The sequence below is a fragment of the Budorcas taxicolor genome, chromosome 15 (assembly GCF_023091745.1).
Source record: "Budorcas taxicolor isolate Tak-1 chromosome 15, Takin1.1, whole genome shotgun sequence".
In the NCBI taxonomy this organism is placed as follows: domain Eukaryota; kingdom Metazoa; phylum Chordata; class Mammalia; order Artiodactyla; family Bovidae; genus Budorcas; species Budorcas taxicolor.
In genome coordinates this window covers 17,740,991-17,761,195 of record NC_068924.1, presented here as the reverse complement: position 1 = coordinate 17,761,195, position 20,205 = coordinate 17,740,991, and the positions used below count along the sequence as shown (strand labels likewise).

Sequence of the window (20,205 nt, the reverse complement as noted above, 5' to 3'; positions counted from 1 at the left end):
TGTCCAAGTCATTAAGACCTTTTTTGTATAGTTATTCTGTATATTCTTGCCACCTCTTCTTAATTTCTTCTGCTTCTGTTAAGTCCTTGCCTTTTCTGTTTTTTATTCTGCCCATCTTTGCATGAAATGATCGCTTGGTATCTGTAATTTTCTTGAAGAGATCGCTATTTTTCCCATTCTATTGTTTTCTTCCATTTCATTCCTCTTAAATATTGTTTACCTAAGAAGGCCTTTTTCTCTCATCTTGCTATTCTTTGGAACTCTACATTCAGATGGGTATATCTTTCCTTTTCTCCTTTGCCTTTTGCTTCTCTTCTCAGCTATTCGTAAGGCCTCCAAAGACAAACATTTTGCCTTGTTGCATTTTTTTTTCCCTTGGGGATGGTTTTGATCACAGCCTCTGTCCATAGTTCTTCAGGCACTCTATCAGATCTAATCCCTTGAATCTATTTGTCAATTCCACTGTATAATCATAAGGGATTTAAGTCATATGTGAATGATAGTTTCCCCTACTTTCAATTTAGTAAAAATGAAATTCAAATTGACTGCAAATTCAAAATAAGGATCTCCTTATTGCAAAATTCAAAGTGTATGGTGCTTCCTTATAGTAGGTGGAAATCAATTAATTGCTATACCCGGAAAAAAGAGCCTGTGTCCACATTTTAAAAGTTCCATAATTATGCTGAATAAATGAACACACTAAAGAGGAAAAAATATAGACATCATGAAGAAGACACATTCCTAAACCATCATTAACACAGATTATTTATAAAGGAGTTCTGTGAGTTGTACAACATTAGTGAACTGAATTAGTTCCTGCTTCACAGAAGTAACAAATAGACACCCACAGAAACTTATTTAAATGGTTACTTGCCTAGACATATCTTAAATAAGGTGAATAGAGGATCTTGAGGCCAAAACATAAATAACCATTTTTGACATGTTTTTGTTACAGACACAAAATCTTTATTATGGTTTTTGCTGTGAAAAGGGATGATGTACATGGAAGCAAATTTTAAATGTTAGTAACCATCACCACTACATAAGAAGTGACCAAATTAAGGCTTTGGGGCAATAAAGTTGATCTGATGAAGTTATTGTGTGCAAAATGAAGCCAAAGAAACAAAATGTTTTCTGAAACAGACTTGGTAATTTTAAAAATGTATATTTTTGAATATATTTAGAAATTTCCATCAGATCTTGGAATAATGCTTTCTAGGGAAAGCTATTTCTGTGGTTTCATAGGATTACATTTTATTTTAGTCAGAGGATTAAGATGTTTTAAAGTGGCACTTTCATTACTTCCCTGAAACTGTTTATTAAGATTATCAAATCTTACAGAAAACTACAAACAGGTGCTTTTTAACCATCGTTTGGGTATGTCCTCTCCTGAAATACCATAAACGGTTTTGATTTTTCTAAAGTCTGAGAATGACTTTGTGAAACAATGAGCTGCAGGTATTCGAGAGGTGGGAGACTCGGCAAAGAATTAATTTCCAAGGATAAACTAAATTCAGCCTTGTGGCTGTATAAGTTCAATTCTTCTGGGTCTTTCTAAAAGGAATAACCCTCCTGCCAGTTCTAAAGCTCCTAAGCTCAATTCTATTTCCTATGGGCTCTCTATTAGAAATGAGAATTTGTCGTGAAACTCTCTTTTTCACGCCTACTAGTCAAGTTCAAGTTTTGTGGGCAAACAACAGCCAACATAAATACGCTGGAGCCAACACTCAAGCCTCCGCCCCACTTCGGGGCTAAATTATGTGCAGGCTTGTTAGTTAAACAAGTTTAATACCGGGTGGAGGAGGGACAGGCAGGAGCTGGGAACGGCCCGCCCCTTCGGGATGGGATTGGTTCCCTCTCCCCCTCAGCGGTTCATTTTGCATCTCGGTTGGATACGCTGAGAGAAATATGTCATTAAGGTGTCATCAAACTTAGTCCTGTAGGTGTGGGCTGCTCCCTAGGTTTTAGATTTTCAAAGGGACGGGCTTCATTGGCTCTGAAATCAAGTACCTGAAACTGGTCTTCTGTAGCTTGAGAAATGTCACTGTAACAGGAGGCGCCAAGGAGCTTAAGGGTAATGCACACACAGTAGAGAAAATGACGAAAGTTCCTCAGGGGTTTGATTGCAGTTTCCTAAACGATGAAGAAGCCAGGAAGATCCTTCAGGTGCTGGAAAGAAATGAGGAGCTCCAGAGAGCAGAGAAGGAGAGGATCAGGTACCGAGCTAACTCTTTGTTCCCCCGGGTCTGGTGCACAGTTGAGGGGGGCGCCCGCGGGGTCCACCGAGCCCGGCGCGCGCGGAGCTGTCGCCGGGCACCTGTCTGAGGCTCGGGGACGTGCAGCCTCCGCCCGCGGCGCGCGGCGCGGCAGGGGGAAATCTGAAGAACCTGGGAGGCCTGGCGGGTGCTCTTTCCAGACGCCGCCTCCCAGGCAGGCTGGTCGGCGAGCTCCGCTCCCGCCGCGCGGGGCGCGCCCCTGCCCTCGGCGTGCGGGCGGGCGCCTCTGCGCGTTTCTCTCCGCGTGGGTCCCGCGCGGCTGCCCCGCCCCTCGGCCGCGACGCGTGGGCGGCAGTCGCTGCTTGCGGTCCGTCCGAGCGGGGTGGCAGGTCGCTCAGGTGTCCTCCGAGCCGCCGCGTGGCGTAGGCCGGGCGGACCCGTGAGACCGGGCGGGGAGCGCGGTCTTGGCCGGCGCGCACCCACGTGTTTGCAGAGTCCTCCGGGTCGTCCACTCTCGCCGCACACACTCTTGGAGAAACCTCCGCCTCTCCACCCACGGGGCCAGTCAGCAAGGCCCAGGAGAGCTGGCACCTCACTGAAGGTCAAGTGTTTCCCGCCTCAAGAGCTGGAGTTCGAGGAACTAGCCAAACGGTGTGGAGTGAATTTAGCTGGAACTGGGGACCCTTGGGGTCGCTGCAATGGTTTGATCCCCTCGTGTGTGGTGCTTGGGGAAGATGAGTTGCTGCAGACCTTCACCCTTGACCTTATTTAGTGCGGTGTTACAGATGAGGGATTAAGTTACCAGGGAATGAAATCCGGAGATAATTGCCTGAGATGTAAAGTAACCATTTTTTTTTCTGCTGGGGAAGTGTGGGATAAGTCCTGGAATGAATTAAAGACTTTCTTATCTGTCCTGGATTAAACCTACCCAAGGCCTTCTCCAGTGGACTGTGGAAAAAAATTCAAAGTATCAGTCTCCGACCAGAAAGTGTGGCATTGATTGGAATTTAGAAAGCCGTTTTGTTGGTGAACAACTTGTTGGTGATCTAAGTTCTGTGTTGCGACTTTCTTCCAGGCATCACATTTACCCACCCGGCAATACCCCAACCAAAAAACCTCCAAAGACACTGTTCACATAGGGAAAGCCTTCCTGGTTTTTTAGAAGCAATTAGAATACACTGGGCCCAAAGCCCTGTCTTCACCAGATATGGCTAAGCCCACCCCCAGCCCCCAGAAATGACTCCTGTGGGGAGAAATGAATATTTGAAGTTTGAGGATGTGTATTTCATACCATCATAATCTGCCATTAGAAAAACAGGCTCTGTCATTTCCTCAAACTGCAGAAGTGTGCCCTACTGAGCCCAGTATATCCATACACACACACACACACACACGCTTGTACCCACATGTGGGCACATGCAATGTACACAGGCACACCCAGCCTTGGAAAGGAGAGCTTTGCAGTTTGTTTTCAACACATACTCCAAAAGGACTAAGAAACTGGTTGCTCTCAGTGTGTGTTCTTGGAAGTGTTTGTTGTTTCTGGAGAGGACTGGACTTCTTAAGTGAACCCAGTATATTTGGGGGGAAAGTGAGGGTGGAATTAGGAAATAATGTGGAGGGTAGCTTCCACTGAAGATGTTATCAACATCCTGCTAACTGTTCATGAAGTATAGTTTTTAGAAATACTAATGTCATTTATTTTAAAATTCAAGGAAATTTTGACTTTTTGTATTTGACCTGATGCTTGCCTTGTTGTATTTTCTATATAGCAGCCTATGGTGCCCATGGTAGCTGACCTTAGAGGGAAGTGGAATTACACTTGGGTGGCAAAGGCCCTTAGGCTAGGCTTTAGAAGGAAGCCTAAAACACACTCATATCCTAGCTGGAGCATCAGCAGAAAAAGCCATAGTGCAAAGACAAAATCAATACTGTTAACTACTAAACAAACTTTGAAAAATAATAATAATAAATAATTAAATGACACCATTAAAACAGAAAACTAATTTAAGGAAAGCAGACACTTGAGCCCGATGCTCGAGGCAATTATTTCTACTATTTTATTTTCCCCTGGTTGATTCCTGAGTCCCATTGTCAAATACCTATCACTGGATAGCAGTCTCCATGGGATTGCTCTGCTAATGAGCTCACAGGCATCAGTTTTAGTAGCAGATACTGGCATGCAGAAAAGGCCTGTAATGACATATCAACTTGGTTCTTCTGCTCAATTTTTTATCATCATATTTTCCTAATCAAAAGTCAAGACACATGACATATAAATCAAGGGTATTATGTGGCAGAAAGTACAACAGTCCCAAGAGATGCTCAGAGGCCTTTTTAACTATACTGAGAAAGAGTCTCCAGATCTCTTGACCAGGACAAAAAGAGAAGGGGTTAAATGTGGAAGCTTGGGATGTTTGCTGGTTGAGGCCTGTCTATGATAGTGTTGCGCTGTCTACAAGACAACTAAGAAGTACCCTACTGTTAGAAATATAGGACTACAGTATCATGCAAGGCCAGAGGTATCCAGAGGTGGATCTTAATGGCATAGAACTAGCTGAGTTCACTGTACAGGAGATTGTAGCCCCACCTATAGAAGTGAGCTTCCCCTGATCTTCCTTCATTGGTACCAGAACTCTCTGACTCCACCTTACTGGGGAAGTATTTGCATTAAATATTATAATGTTTCAAATATATGAAGAGTTTATTCAAATTTTTAAGAAAACATGAAGATTCAAGTTGTTAAATAGGCAAAACATAGAAATAAATCATTTATACTACTGTTTGGAATATATCCAAACAGTAAACAAAACATATGGGAAAATGTTCACCCTAACAGTAATTTTAAAATAAGAAAATTGAAGTAATCTCATGATACCGTGTTACACCTTTAAAAATAACAGAAAAGACTTCGTGAAGTGAAATGGATACATTCTACACGTTGTTAGTGGCATTTTAAATTGAATACTATCTTTTTGGTGAACAATATGGTAATACCTATGAAGACATGACTTGCTGTTGACCTAGTCATCCAATTCTTGGATGTTTCTCATTAGTAGGAGATTGAGGTGGAGAAGATGACCACACGAACATTTATTAGGTGCTGCCTTTTAGGTAATAATAGTTATTATTGTGATAATAATAATAATAGCTAACATTTATTGGTCTCTTACTATATACTAAGTACTGTATTAAACATGTTATATATATTTAATTAATCCTCCCAATAACCTCAGATACACACTTTAATTCCATTTCACAAAGCTGGAAACAACTTAGAAACAAAACATAGCATACATTATGTTATGTTAGAGGAAAAACAAAACATATACTCTCAGATATTGCAGCTTTACCTGTAAGCAAAAGAGTGGGAATTTTTAAATCTAAGTAAGAGTGCAGTCATTACAAAGGACAGTTATGAAGATATCATTATGTTCCATCCAGTGTGATATTTTAGTTCCATATTTCTGACTACCTTGGTTGTTTTGTACGTACCTCAAGCTTTTCATGGATGGAGTGGTGGAAAAATATGTATGAGGCATTGTTCTGTGAAAAAGCAGAACACAAAATACTGCTTATGTTATTATTTCAGTTTCTTCTGGGCATCTGGGCACATGCTTAGCAACTAGAAGAAAATAAGTAAAAATTTGTTCATCTCCTTTCTGTGACTCTCTAGGGCCTGCCATAGCTCCTGGCCTATGGGGAACATTCAGTAAATGTTTTCTGAAAGGTGTGGGCTTGCCCTGACAGCTGGGGGCTGGGCCCCGCTGCCCTCAAGCCCAACACTGCCAAGATGGGAAGGCAGACCTGGGGGTAAGGACGCAGGAATCCTGGGCACATGCCACCTGGCTCTGGGAAGGCAGATGAGGGGGAAGGTGTAGGATTTCATGGCTTAAAGGAGAGGGAGGCCCTAGTCACAAGGTTCCTGTCTGTATCGGTTCAGTTCAGTTCAGTCTCTCAGTCGTGTCCGACTCTTTGCGACCCCATGAATCACAGCACACCAGGCCTCCCTATCCATCACCAACCCCCAGAGTTCACTCAGACTCACGTCCATCGAGTCCGTGATGCCATCCAGCCATCTCATCCTCGGTCGTCCCCTTCTCCTCCTGCACCCAATCCCTCCCAGCATCAGAGTCTTTTCCAATGAGTCAACTCTTCGCATGAGGTGGCCAAAGTACTGGAGTTTCAGCTTTAGCATCATTCCTTCCAAAGAAATCCCAGGGCTGATCTCCTTCAGAATGGATTGTATAGCCCCTTGTAAATACTTGATGAAGGAATTAATGGTCTGCACTGGCTGGAGTCAGAGGTTTCTGCAGTCCCTTGCTTTTCTTCCCATTTCTCAGTCTCTGTTTCACCTTCTTTTCATTGCCCAGTACCCTCTGCAGGATGGGATTTCTCCCTCCTGAACCCTGTCATGGACTATAATCACCCTGTTACATGTGTCCTTTTCAATCCTGTGAGTTTGGGATCTGAGCTACAGAAATTCTCTGAGATCCTGTAACAGAAGTGAAAATTACAACTTAAATTCCAGTCCGTCAGTTATACTTCATTTTGGATTGTGGAAAGGTTTTTTTCCTGGAAGTGTTAACTTGGGTATGACTTTTTGGGCCTGGTACTGTCTGTGGTTCTAGCTGCAGTGAAGAGAAATGGCTGAGAGTTTAAATCATGATTGGCAAGTGAAAACTTTCCCCTTACTGCTCTCACACCTTGGAGAAAATATACATCTGTGTGTATACATATATACATATATATATACATAAATACGATAAATATAATAAAATGTGAAAAGCATCTTCCATTTTACAAAAGTTTTTGGAAAACCCAACTACCTATCACCCTCACCATGCCCATCTCATAAGTGTGACTGAAAGTACTAAGAGATTATATCAAGTAGTCAGCTCACTGAAGAGACAGCAATAAATCAAAATGTGTGTTTTTTTCTATTGCAGAAAACTTATAAAGTATAAGATGTTATAGCACCTGATGTAATTAAGTTAAAAAAATGGCATGTCTAGATTTAGACTATCTTTGCTCAGTGGCAAGATTGCAGCCCAGGATGGTTTTCCCATGCTTAGCTGTTTCAGTTGATTTACACTAGTGTAGCTGAGCTGTGGCTCAGTCTTGAGGAGGTCTGTATATATCAAAGTGGTGAAGTAATTGATAGCTGGTGGCAACTGCAGCATTCTGCAGAGATTAAAAGCCAGATACACAGGTGTCCTTTCTCTCTTAGGCTTTCTGCCTGCTTTCTCCTCTCCCAGCAGGTGAAATCTGCCTCTGGCAAGGACAGACTCAAGAAACATTGGATACCTATTTATGGGGCATCTGTTATGTGCCAGACACTGTGCTGACCTTGAGGATACAGCAAAGAAATTCTGCTGCAAATGGCTTCAATCTATGAAAGTTTTTGGTTGGTGGTAAACCCTGTAAGATGAAGAGTTCATATACATGTAGCTTGCTCTCATGGAGCCCTGCATGGCTGAGGAAGGGACTGTGAGAACTGTCTGGAGGTCATCGGGATGCCCTATAGGCTGGAGTGTTCTGATAATGTAACAAAGAATGGGGTCAACATCACGGATCTCTGAGGTGTCTACACTTTTCAATAACATCCAGTTTAGTTAATTTCTTTAAATTGAGGGGAAAGCTTTCTCTCAGACAAATTCTCCTGTCTAATTGCTCCTTAAATTGGTCTCTGTGGGCAATACATGTGGAACTACTATACTATTAGAGTTCCACATCTAATCTGTAGAAATAATTAAAAGAGTTAAGGCTCAGGATAACCAAATAAGGTCAGTTTACAGCTTATTGTACAAGTGAGTTTGTTTTAGTGACCTTAGGAATTATTGACCTTTCATAATTTTTACTTTTTGAGTTTTTTTTTAAATATAGGCAAACTGGAAATATATTAAGTAGATCAAAAGTTAAATGTGGGTCTTTTCAAGTGAGATTGGAAAAAAAGTTGAGACACTTAAAAGAGATGAAAAAATATGCTTGGCTGCATTTTGTTCTTACAATGAAGAGGGCTGAAATGCAGCCACGTGGGAAGTCTGCTTGAGAGAGTGGTGTTGGCAGATAATGACAGGAGCCTGGTAAATAAGGGCTTTCCTGGTGGCTCAGAAGTAAAGAATCTGCCTGCCAATGTAGGAGACATGGTTTCAATCCCTGGGTCAGGAAGATCCCCTAGAGAAGGAAATGGTAACCCACTCTAGTATTCTTGCCTGGAAAATCCCATGGGCAGAGGAACCTGGTGGGCTACAGTCCATGGGGTCGCAAAAGAATCAGACATGACTTTGCAACTAAACAACAACAACAAATCCCAAGGTTGATGATTAGTGCCCTAGTTAGGTTTTGTGACATTTTAACTCTTAAAGTTAGTTTTTATCCTCATCCTAATTTCATAAAGCAGGTATTTTTTTTTTTCAAAAGCTAACAACAGCGGCAACAATAATAATAGCTCTTATTTATTGATTACTTGCTCTGTGTTAAACTCTTCATATCCATTATCTCCTTTATTTTTACAACAATCTGATGAATTGAGGGATATTTTTAGTCTCCATTCAGAAGAAGTTTAGGGAGGATAAGTAACTTGATTGAGATAATATTGCTAAGAAGCACTGGATTTGTGGACTCCATCAGCACTTAAATCACTGTGCGGTACTGCTTTCTACAATGAAGTTGAAGTGATTATCCTCACATTGTCATGTAGCTTGTAACAGAACCAGCACTGAGATCTTTGCACTTATAGATCTTGCTATTCACTGACCGTAAAAATAGAGAACATACAATTCTAGGTAATCATGTGTCCTTACTAAAAATTGGGAATATTATTACTAAGGAAAAGAACATAATGGATATTGGAGGGCCACTAATGGTATTTGCCATATATACAGGAAAATTGCCAGCAACTGTTGTCAAGGGAAATAATCAATAAACAATATAATAGGAATAGAAAGAAGTTTTACTTGAGCCAATAAGGACTTATAGCCCCCCAAACAGCCTCTCAGATAACTCTGAAGAACTTCTCTGGAAAACATGGTTTTCAACACAGTTTTGTATATTTTCAGAGCAAAGAACATCAAACAAGTCAAGGATACATTCCTTCAAATTAAAAAAAAAAAAGAAAACAGTTCAGCATGTACATAGCAAGTCAGTACAGCCTTAGCACCTGGGAAAGGAGTCTTATCATTTAAATAGTACTAGTATTGGTATCCCAGGAAGGGAAGCATTTAATCTTTATTTTTAACATGCACATTCTTTACTTTTGCATATTCTGCCCTTTTCTTTAATAATTAAAGCAGATATACAATGTCTGTACACACAGACTGTTTTAGTTAGCACAAAGTTCAGGTTTACTTGTGTATAAGCCAGAATGACTTCCTCGTACCTCAATATGTGAAATTTTCTCTTATCACTGTTTGTTTTTTTAAAAAGTATATATGCATTTTGTAAGGATATACTGTAAACTACTAAGATGGTATCTCTTGGGTGTGATATTTATAGGAACTCTAACCATTTTATTATTATTTTATTCCTTAAAATTATTATAGATTTTTTATTTATTTCTTTTGATAATAAAGAAATGCAAGAGATATAAAATATATTTTCCTTCATAAATATGACTTTAAATATCTGAATATTTTTCTGCCCTTTTCTTGATAATGTTTTATACATTTTGTAATGTTAATATATTCATGGGTAAGTTCATTTCTGTACATCAGTCTCGAGTTCCTGTGGTCAAGGATTGTCTCAGGGATGGAGAGCCTCATACACCTGGTAAATACTCAATTCCTAATAAAGTGAACCTTAACTACTTCTGTGAGGGAACACAAGTAAGGGAAGGATAGATCTGGGGATATGACATAAAGGACAAAGAAGGTCAAGCTAAGGTTAGTCAGAAAATATTTTTCTTCCTATTAACACATTTGAGTTTTAAAACTGAGAACCAGTTGGCTAAGAGCCTTGCTGAAGCAACTCGGGTCTGTTTTTCTGCAGTTAGTTACTGCACAGGCCATAATATTGAGAACCTTAGGCTCACTTCACTCTCCTCAGGAATGTTTCCTTATTGGCATTGCCAATGGCCCTATCTAAAGGCTGTACTCAAAACACCAGCTTGGCATACCACAGGAGCCAGCTTCCTCATTCCTCTGTGTTAGACTTTCTCGTGATGAAAGAGGAAATTGGGGGCTACAGCGACACCAAACTCACCACTTTCCAAAGAAAGGTTGTGGTGTTTTATATTTATATCAAGTTTGCCTTGGTTTCGACTTTAAAACAACACATGTAATGGTAGTTAAGGAGGGAGCAGTCTGATCTGAGTTGGGAGAGGGTAACCTGGCAACCACTGGTCTGTTCTGCAGATCCGTGGTAAAGAGCTGGCCTCCAGGTGTCAGGACGGGCGCACCCTCTGAAGGCTCTTGAGTAGACTCTGTTCCAGGGCTCTCCCAGGAACTCTGCTGGTTCCTGGGCTGGTGGCAGTGTAACTCCAGTCTTCACATGGCATTCTCCCTGTGTGTGTATCTGCCTCTGCCGTCTAAATTTTGCCCTCTCCATAAGGACGCCAATCCTACTGAATTAGAGCCCACACTAAACACCTCATTTTAGCTTGATTACCTTTGTAAAGACCCTGTCTCCAAATAAGGTACTAAGGGTTAGGACTCCAGCATATCTTTTTTTGGAGGACACAATTTAATACATAACAGTAAGGCTCGTTCTCTATTTTAAAATAAATTACTGTAAACCACTATATCAACAATCTAAAAAAGAAACACATGTGATCATATCAATTGATGCAGAAAAGGCCTTGATAAAAACTCATGGCAAGGAAGAAATAGACCCTGAAAAAAGGCATCTACAAAAAATCTTTTACCTAACATAATACCTAATGGTATAAGACTGCTTTCCCCCTTAAGATTGAAAACAAGACAAGATCTACAATCAATCTTACCGTTCCTATTTAACATCATACCTGAGGTCCTAGACAGGCAGGGAAGTAAAAGATACACATATCAGAAAGGAAGAAATAAAACTATCCATATTTGCTAATGACGTGATTGTTTACAAAGAAAAAAATCTAGCCAAAGAAAAAAATCCTAGAACTAATATGTGACTTTAACAAGGTGGTAGGATACAAGATTAATATATAAAAACCTACTGTATTACCATATACTAATAATGAACAATTAGAAATCTAATTTTTATGGAAGAACAAAGGAACTGAATAGACAAAGCTATTTTGAAAAAAAGGAAATTGAAAGAATCACACTAATTGATTTTAAGACTTAGTATAAAGTCATAGTAATCAAGATATCATAGTCTTTGTGAAGGGGAAAATTTATATGATTTAATGGAACAGAATATAGTCCAGAAACAGAGCCCCAAAATATAGCCAATTGATTTTTTTCATAAAGGTATGAAAGCAGTTCAATGAAGGATAGTCTTTTTCAACAAATGGTGTTGGAATACTTGGACACAAGGCCAAAAAAAATCTCATCACCTCAAAATTAAACTCATTAAATAGTTACTCTTTGAAAGATAAATACCATATGCTGTCATGTATATGTAGAATCTAAAATATGACACAAGTGAACTTATCCATGAAACAGACTCACAGACATAAAGAACAGACTTGTGACTGTGTTGCCATGGGGGAGAAGGAAGGGGGAGGGATGGATTGGGAGTTTCAGATTAGCATATGCAAATTTATATATATGGAATGGATAAACAGCAAGGTCCTACTGTATAGCACAGGCAACTGTATTCAATAAACTGTGATAAACCATAATGGAAAAGAATATGAAAAATAATGAATCACTTGGTATATTAACAGCAGAATTAACACAACATTGTAAATGAACTATATACTTCAGTGAAATTAATTTTTTTTTAAGTTATTCCTTATTCCTGCTCCCTCCAATTGCTGGCAGCCACCAACCAGCTTTCTGTCTATATGTATCTACCTCTATTGGACATTTCATATAATTGAACCTTCCATGTGATATGTAACCTTTTGTACCCACTTTACTCAGCATGTTTTGATGTCTGTCTACCTTGTAGCATCTATCTGTACTTCATTCTTTTTAAAAAATTGTTCTGAATGATATTTCATTATATGTTTATACCACAATTTGTTTATTCATTCTTGATAAACATTTGGGTTGTTTCCACCTTTTGTCTACTGTGAACAGTGCCGCTATGAACATTTATCTACAAGGATTTTGAGTACCTGTTCTCCTTTCTTTTGGGTGTATACCCAGGAGTGGAATTACTGTGACATTTGCTAATTCTGGGTTTAACTTTTTAGGAACAATCAAAACTATTTTCATCCACACTCACTTTCATATAATTGTAATAGTATTATGTATATTTTTATATGTAATATCTGACATAAAAATAACCCCTTCAAATTAAAGACTCGTAGTCAACATTTTTGTGGCTGTATACTATTCTTCTATGTGTATTTTATAATTTAATTAATCATTCCAATATTTTAGGTGCTTCAGTTTTCTCTTATTCTTTTTTTGTTTCTCATTGCTATTGTTAACAAGTTCAAGCTCATACGGCTTACTATACTACAGTCCTATAAACTGAGAGATGAGTTGTTGGGGCTACTTTACTTAGAAAGCCAGCAGATCAAGAAGCTGATGAACTAGTATGCCAAAGAATCATCTTACCTGAGTTAGAATTTGGGCTTCTTTTATACCTGGAGGGGAGGGGATGTGGCTGGTTGTTGCAAACTTATTGATGCCAGAATTATTTGTTTTTGCATCTGTACATTTAGGTGTGGTCACAATGTTCTTACAAACCTCCAACAAGACAAATATTATTCTCTGTTCTGCAACTTTTTATCTCTATATGAGTGGGAAAATTTTTATGCCTTTAAAGATAAGAGCCTTGAGAGTGGGCTATCCTGTGTATTTCAAGTTACAGGCAACATTATTTTACAAATAGTTCAGAACCAGCATGACTAAGCACAAGCAACAGAGCACCAAGATTAGAGATAAAGGAATAGATTCAATACGGAATCAGGTTTGTTATGTTGTGTTACACTATGTTAAATAATGTCATTACAAACACTTGTGCTTACATCCTTAATTCAATTAAAAGTGTCTCCCAGATAAATTCTAGGCTTCCCTGGTAGCTCAGCTGGTGAAAAATCCGCCTGAAATACAGGAGACCATGGTTCAGTTCCTGGGTTGGGAAGTTCCCCTGGAGAAGGGATAGGCTACCCACTCCAGTATTCTTGGGCTTCCCTGGTAGCTCAAATAGTAAAGAATCTGCCTGCAATGCGGGAGACCTGGGTCTTGTATTCTTACCTGGAGAATCGCCAGAGGAGACTGGCGGGCTACTGTCTGTGGGGTCACAAAGAGTCAGACACAACTGAGTGACTAAGCACAGCTAGGTAAATTCCACAGTGTAGAATCATTATTCTATAATATAAATATTTTCTAAATTCTTGTTTTATGTTGGGAAATGATTTCCAAAAAGTTCTACCAAATTGTACTTGACTTGCAGCAGAAACTGTCCTTCCCGGGACTGAATTGTACTATTATTTTTAATCTTTGCTAATTTTGTAGGCTAAAAATTCTTATACTAGATTTAATTTCTGAAACTGTGGTTATAATGAATTTGAACTTTTTTCATATGTTTACTATTAATTTACATTTCATAATTTATGAATTATCTATTTATACCTTTGCCTATTTGTATTTCAGAATTTATATTCAGAAAGCTTCTTGTCACAAATAACAAATCTAATCATGGCTTTAATCCATTGGGAATAAATTTTTTGGAAATAACAAGGTATCTGGAAATAGGTCTGCTAGCTGGTTTAATGGTTTAGGATGTCAGGTTGGTCCCTTTGCAATGAAAGATGGCTACAGCTGCTCCAAACACCACATCCATATTCAAGGCGGGAGAGAGGGGATAAGGGTGCAGCCAGCTACATCTGTCCATTTGATTATGAAAGTGAAAGCTTTGCTGAATGCTATCCCAGCACACCTCCCCTTCACTCTCATTGACCAAATCCAGGTCATAAAGCCACCTGTTGCTGCAAGGGAATTGAAAATCAAGGAGTCGGATTTAAATGTTAGACAAATCATTTGTGATCCATCCTCTGGGACTGCATATTTTGATGCCCACAACAAAATCAAAAAGGGGGGAAACTAGGGGAATGGATTCTAGAAAGCAAACACCACTATGACACAGAGTCTTAACGGGGTTTTTTCTTACTGCTTTATATGTTTCTCTATACATGAAGGAAATTGACTTTTGTCCTATTTATGACAAATATGGAGAAAGAAATGGCAACCCACTCCAGTTTTCTTGCCTGGAGAATCCCAGGGACAGAGGAGCCTGGTGGGCTGCCATCTATGGGGTCGCACAGAGTCGAACACAACTGCAGTGACTTAGCAGCAGCATTAGCAGCAGCATAACAAATATATTTCACAGATTTCATTGCACTTAATTTCTACTTATCTAAGAAAAGGATTTTTAAAATTGTTTATATAATAAAATGTAACCAGTCAGTCCTAGAGGAAATCAGCCTTGAATATTCATTTGAAGGACTGGTGCTGAAACTGAAGCTCCAATACTTTGGCCACCTGATGCGAAGAGCCAACTCATTGGAAAAGAGCCTGATGCTGGGAAAGATTGAAGGCAGGAGAAGTGGGCAACAGAGGATGAAATGGCTGGATGGCATCATCAACTCAATGGACATGAGTTTGAGCAAACTTTGGCAGATAGTGAAAGACAGGGAAGCCTGGCATGCTGAAGTTCATGGGGTTGGACAGGACTGAGTGACTGAAGAACAATTAAGTTTAATTTTTTTTCTTTTTGTTTTTTTAGAAGCAGGCAGGGTTAGCCAAGCCCTACAGATTAGGATCCTTCAAGAGAAACTGGGAGCTTGGCAGACCTGTCCGGGGATTTGGAAAACTGGGAGAGACAGTCGCTACTGGAAGTTCCTCATAAGGCAGAGGGAGGAGGAGAAATACCCTGACTTTTCCCTTCTAGACCTCCAGTTCCTGCCAGTGCCTGGCTGAAGCCAGCTGGAAGCCTCAAACTTCTAGTTGAGCCTGAGAAATGTACTTATAGGAGTCATCTTCCAGCAGCGCAGAGCAGGGAAAGAAGTTTCTCATCCTCTTCTTCCCTCTTCCATCCCAGTTGCCCTCTTGTATCATCCTGTAAATTCTGCTTTTTCTCACTTCCCAGCCTTATATTGCTAAGGCTCTGTTTCCTTGCCAGAAAATTCCCTTCAGTTTTCTTTCTGATTATCCTGCACTCACTGTTCATGCCCCGTCTGCCCTTTCACAGTTTCTGTCTCTTGCTTCAGCATCTTTTGAGAGTTGCCCTGTTCTTCTCTTGCTTCTCTGTGCTGCTCTTCTGGGTGCCATGGTCAGTCTCCAATACGCTCAGGTTAGTCAGGGTCTTTGGATGGAAAGGAGGAGTCAGTCAGGGCCCCTTTGATAGAGAGGGCTTTGCCCAAAGGTTACATGTGGGCTGAATTTGGAACTTGAAGGATTTGGGAAACCAAGGCAACTCTAGGGACCAGCTACACTGCTTGCCTGTCAGAGCCTAGCCTGTCCTTCTTCTAGGATGTCTTTGATTCCCTCACTTCATGCTGTGCACTTTCAACTGGCTGACTGTACACATTCTCTGGTCCAGATTCTGATGTTCATGGCCATTATGGCAGGTCACCTGATGCACCTCTAGCCTGCCTGTGAATGGGCTGCCGTAGGATCAGAATCCAACCTGTGGCACCTCCTAGGGAAAACTTATTGCTGGATTTCCTAAGTGGGAGCTGTAGACCATTCCAGTTCAGCTCAAGGTGATAAAATGTTGACTTGGTAGGTACTAAGATTCACCTGTCTGGAGGGGGTTGCACCTGGGTTCTCTGTACTCACTCTGTGTCTCCTCTCTGTGTGCCTACCTGGGCACTAAGATACATTTGATGTGTCTGCTTGGCTTCTGTGATGACAAGTCTTGAACTGCAGGCTCTGCCAAGACAGAGATTCTCAACCCTGGCTGAAATGACAGCCACCTGGGGAACTCTCAAAACGTCTGATGCCATGTCCCACCCTGACATTCCAGCCAAATTGGTTGTGATGGGGGAAGCATAGATGTTTTTCAGAGCTTCCAAATGACTCTAATATGCATAAGAGATCCTATCTTGGTTGCCAGGACATTAGGTTGTGACTTCACCTACAGGCCACTCCTTTACATAAATTGAGGGACTGTTGATTTCTCAGAAAATCCTGCGGTTTGGGAAGGGAAAGCCTGGAGTCTTGGAGGGCTATGCCTGACACAAATGCAAAAAGCCTCATTTCTAGTATTTAAAAATTACTTGGCAGGATCAAAGGGACCTTCTGCCCCTGAAGCTGTTCAGTCTGACAGTTGGAAGAATTTCTTTTTCAATTTCTGCTGTTTTTGTTTTCTTTTACTGCCACTGTGTGGTTACACAAATACAAATGCTGTAATATTCAGGAGCTGATTAGCTCCTGGTTATGAACTCCCTTCCCTGAACCGAGCCCTGGTCATACTTCACACTGACTGTTGAGTGGTTATGTTCAATATGAGAAAATAGGACATAGTTAAAGAAGGACAATACGGAAGTCCAAAGAGTTTCTGAAAAGGTAAAGCATCCTGCTTTCACTACAAGTTGGTCAAAAGAAAGAGGAAGGAATTAGATCTCTCTTTGCTGATTCTGTGATTATTCAGGAATATGTGATCGGTAATATTTTAAATGTATGCAGTACTTTAAAGCTTCCCATACTCACCGGATTCTCTCAAATATCCTTTAAAGTAGAAAAATGGAGAAGGAAATGGCAACCCACTCCAGTATTCTTGTCTGGAGAATCCCATGGACAGAGGAGCCTGGTGGGCTACAGTTCATGGGGTCACAAAGAGTTGGACACGACTGAGCGACTGAGCACAAAGTAGAAAGAGCGGATATTATTTCCTTATTTTCCCAGGTGAGATATTATTGTCCTTATTTTTCTCTTTTCTCAAAATATCTCAAGACCATAGTACCACCAGGGGTGGATGTGAGACTGGAACGCAAGACTCTGTGCCGTGTGGCAGCTGTGCATCATATCCTGAGGCTTTCCGGGTGAACTGACCCAGACACTGAACAGTGGAGATGTGTGGATTCAAAGGGAAGTTAATGCCTTAGCTTTGAGGGAGTTAAATAGCCATTGAAAGAATGTGTGGGTTGTGATCCTAGACTACGATGATATGTGGGGGTCAGTATGGGACCCCTGTGATCCCCTCACCCCCACCTACAGCCACACCAAATAAACCCACAGTCTAGGTGAGACCCAAGTGCAGTCCACGTGACACAGCTTCTTGACAAGACCCCCCACCCCCTTTTCTGCTGCAGATGGCTTGCTGCTCTTCAGCCCCTCAGTGAGCTTCCCAGAGGTGGGGCTCTGAGACAGGCAGGAGTGACCGTGGGGCCAAGGAGTACAGCAGTCAGAACCCCCAAAGGGTCTGGAGTGGTCTGAGGAACATCCGAGGGGTCCCCATTAAATCCTCTAAACAGCCAGCATTTTGATTTAAACAGTATCAGAGCCCAGATAGCAGCAAAGGTTTTTCTTTTCATTTGTCAGTTTTTAAATTGCAGAACTTTTTGCAGTCTGTTTTAAAATTTCTGTCATGTATTTTACATGTGGTCCTCTTCCTTTCTTCCTGGTGCCATAAGGTAGATTCTCATGACTTTTGGATCATCCACACTTGAGTTGCTAAATCACCGCATTTGCACTTGAGCCTACACTTTGCAGCCCCCTTCAGGATCACTGAAGGCCAGGTGAGAACTCTTGTCTGCTGAAAGTTGTCACCTCAGTAGCTGATGTTGGGTCCTTCACTCCTCAGAGCAGAAGAATCGCTGGGGCTTGGCAAGGGGACTGCTGACAATGGCCTTCTCAGTGAGGGAGTAGGTCAGGAGGGTCTGGCCATCCCTGCACTGGGCCTGCTTGCTTGTGCTGTTAATGCAGGTTTGTGCGCCCAATGCACAGTGAGGCCAAGCAGACTTTGGAGTTTGGAGCAGAGAAAGGTTTATTGCAAAACCAGGTAAGGAGACGGGTGGCTTATACCCTAAAAGCCCCGAACTCCATGAAGGGCTTAGGCAAAGCACTTTTAAAAGCCAGGTGAGGGAGCAGGGTCTGTGATCAGCTTATGCACAGTTCTCTGGCTGATGGACAGGTAGCAGGGTGGTGTCACAAAGGTTAACATTGTCAGTCCTTATGCTCCAGGAGACCTGGGGCTATGTGCTGATGGTTGTCAAGTAGTTAACATCTTTTGTTTGTTTGAGAGGGGGAAGGTTTTTTTTTAATATATATCTGCAAAACAAATTAGGAAATGTGTGTCAAATACTATCTAGGTACTCGAGAGAGGAGCTAAAGAAGGCCCCCATGTCCTGGGAAGGCCCTATAGGGTCCTGCTTGGATACAGTGCCTCTTCTTCCTCAAGGACATCAGTTTCTCCCCTATTCTCAGCAACCCCCAATCTTGCACCCCACCAAACACTCTTAGTCTCAGGTTAGGCTATAGCACCGACTGCACCAAAGACAACAGGAAAGGCCAATAAATTAGGTCATGTCTGTCTGCCCACAGCTGTTTAATTGCTTTGCCGCTGCCATCCAGGCAAAACTCTTTAAAAGGTTTATGAGTAACACATTCCCTCCAGGGTAGCTGTCTCCACCTTCAAAGCCACACAGTCCCCACCCATACCTAGCTCTACTTTGCACTTTGTACAGCCAGTTCCCCTGAGCTCTGGCTCCAGCTGCTACCCCAGCTTTTTTCACTTCTTCTATCAACTTGTAACATCTTGTTCTGGGCCTCCCAGGTCCCTAAGGAGAGTCAGGGGGAACAGAATGATACATTAATGTACATTTTTTAAAAATTATAAGCAATTTTAAGTTGTCTAAAAGCCAACAAAGTGTTGTATCACAATTTCCAAACAGTGATGCAAAACAATTACAGTTTTATCATCAAAGTGATTAAAGTGCTTTTCTCTCCTTACCTCATCCGAGCTTATCTCTGATATGCTATAGATGCTTACAGGTAGCAGTCCCTAAAGACAGAAGATTCTACACCTCCAGGAGCCTAAGTCTCTGGGGAGGTAAGCCAGATCCTCGCTATTCATTTGGATCTGCCTTTCTTAGGAGATTGTTTGCCATCAGGGTTTTCTTTTTATTATTGTAGAGCAGTCAACTGTCAAAGTTAAGTGTTGAGGGTAGCAGTGCAATTTCACCTCTTTCTCTTGGACCTGCCAGATATGACAAGCTTCTCCGTTTGCAACATTACGTCAACAGTCTTGGGAATATGTCGCTGCCTCAGGACTCTTCTCATAGCACCTCACAGCATCGGAACTCAGAGTCAGGTCCTCTGTGATCCTTTCAAGAGTGAAAGCCCCATAGAATAGAATTTTTTTCCCAGTGTGTTGACTCAACAACATGTCTGTTAGGTAGCACAGTCATTTATAGATTTAAGGGATTAGATCTGGTAGAAAGAGTGCCTGAAGAACTATGGATGGAGGTTTGTAACATTGTACAGGAGGCAGTGACCAAAACCATGCCAAAAAAAAGAAATGCAAGAAGGTAAAGTGGTTGTCTGAGGAGGCCTTACAAATACCTGAGAAAAGAAGAGAATCAGAAGGCAAAGAAGAAAGGGAAAGATATACCCAACTGAATGCAGAGCTCCGAAGAATAGCAAGGAGAAATAAGAAAGCCTTCTTAAGTGAACAATGCAGAGAAATAAAGGAAAGCAATAGAATGGGAAAGAATAGAGATCTCTGCAAGAAAATTAGAGATACCAAGGGAACATTTCATGCAAAAATGGGTGCAATAAAGGACAGAACAGCAGGGACTTAACAGAAGGAGGAAAAAATAAAAAGAGGTGGCAAGAATACACAAAAGGACTATACAAGAAAAGGCCTTAATGACCTGGATAACCACATGGTCACTAACCTAGGCTAGATATCCTGGAGTGTGAAGTCAAAT

General features: G+C 41.1%; 1 protein-coding gene across 1 annotated transcript in view; it reads left to right on the top strand.

Annotated features, from left to right (window-relative positions):
• The first annotated feature begins 2,097 nt into the window (after positions 1-2,097).
• EXPH5 (exophilin 5) overlaps positions 2,098-20,205 on the top strand; it is a 91,316-nt gene continuing 73,208 nt past the window's right edge. Inside the window, exon 1 of the mRNA XM_052653190.1 lies at positions 2,098-2,216. Coding sequence (XP_052509150.1) covers positions 2,098-2,216 — 119 coding nt within the window. The remainder of the gene's footprint in view (positions 2,217-20,205) is intronic.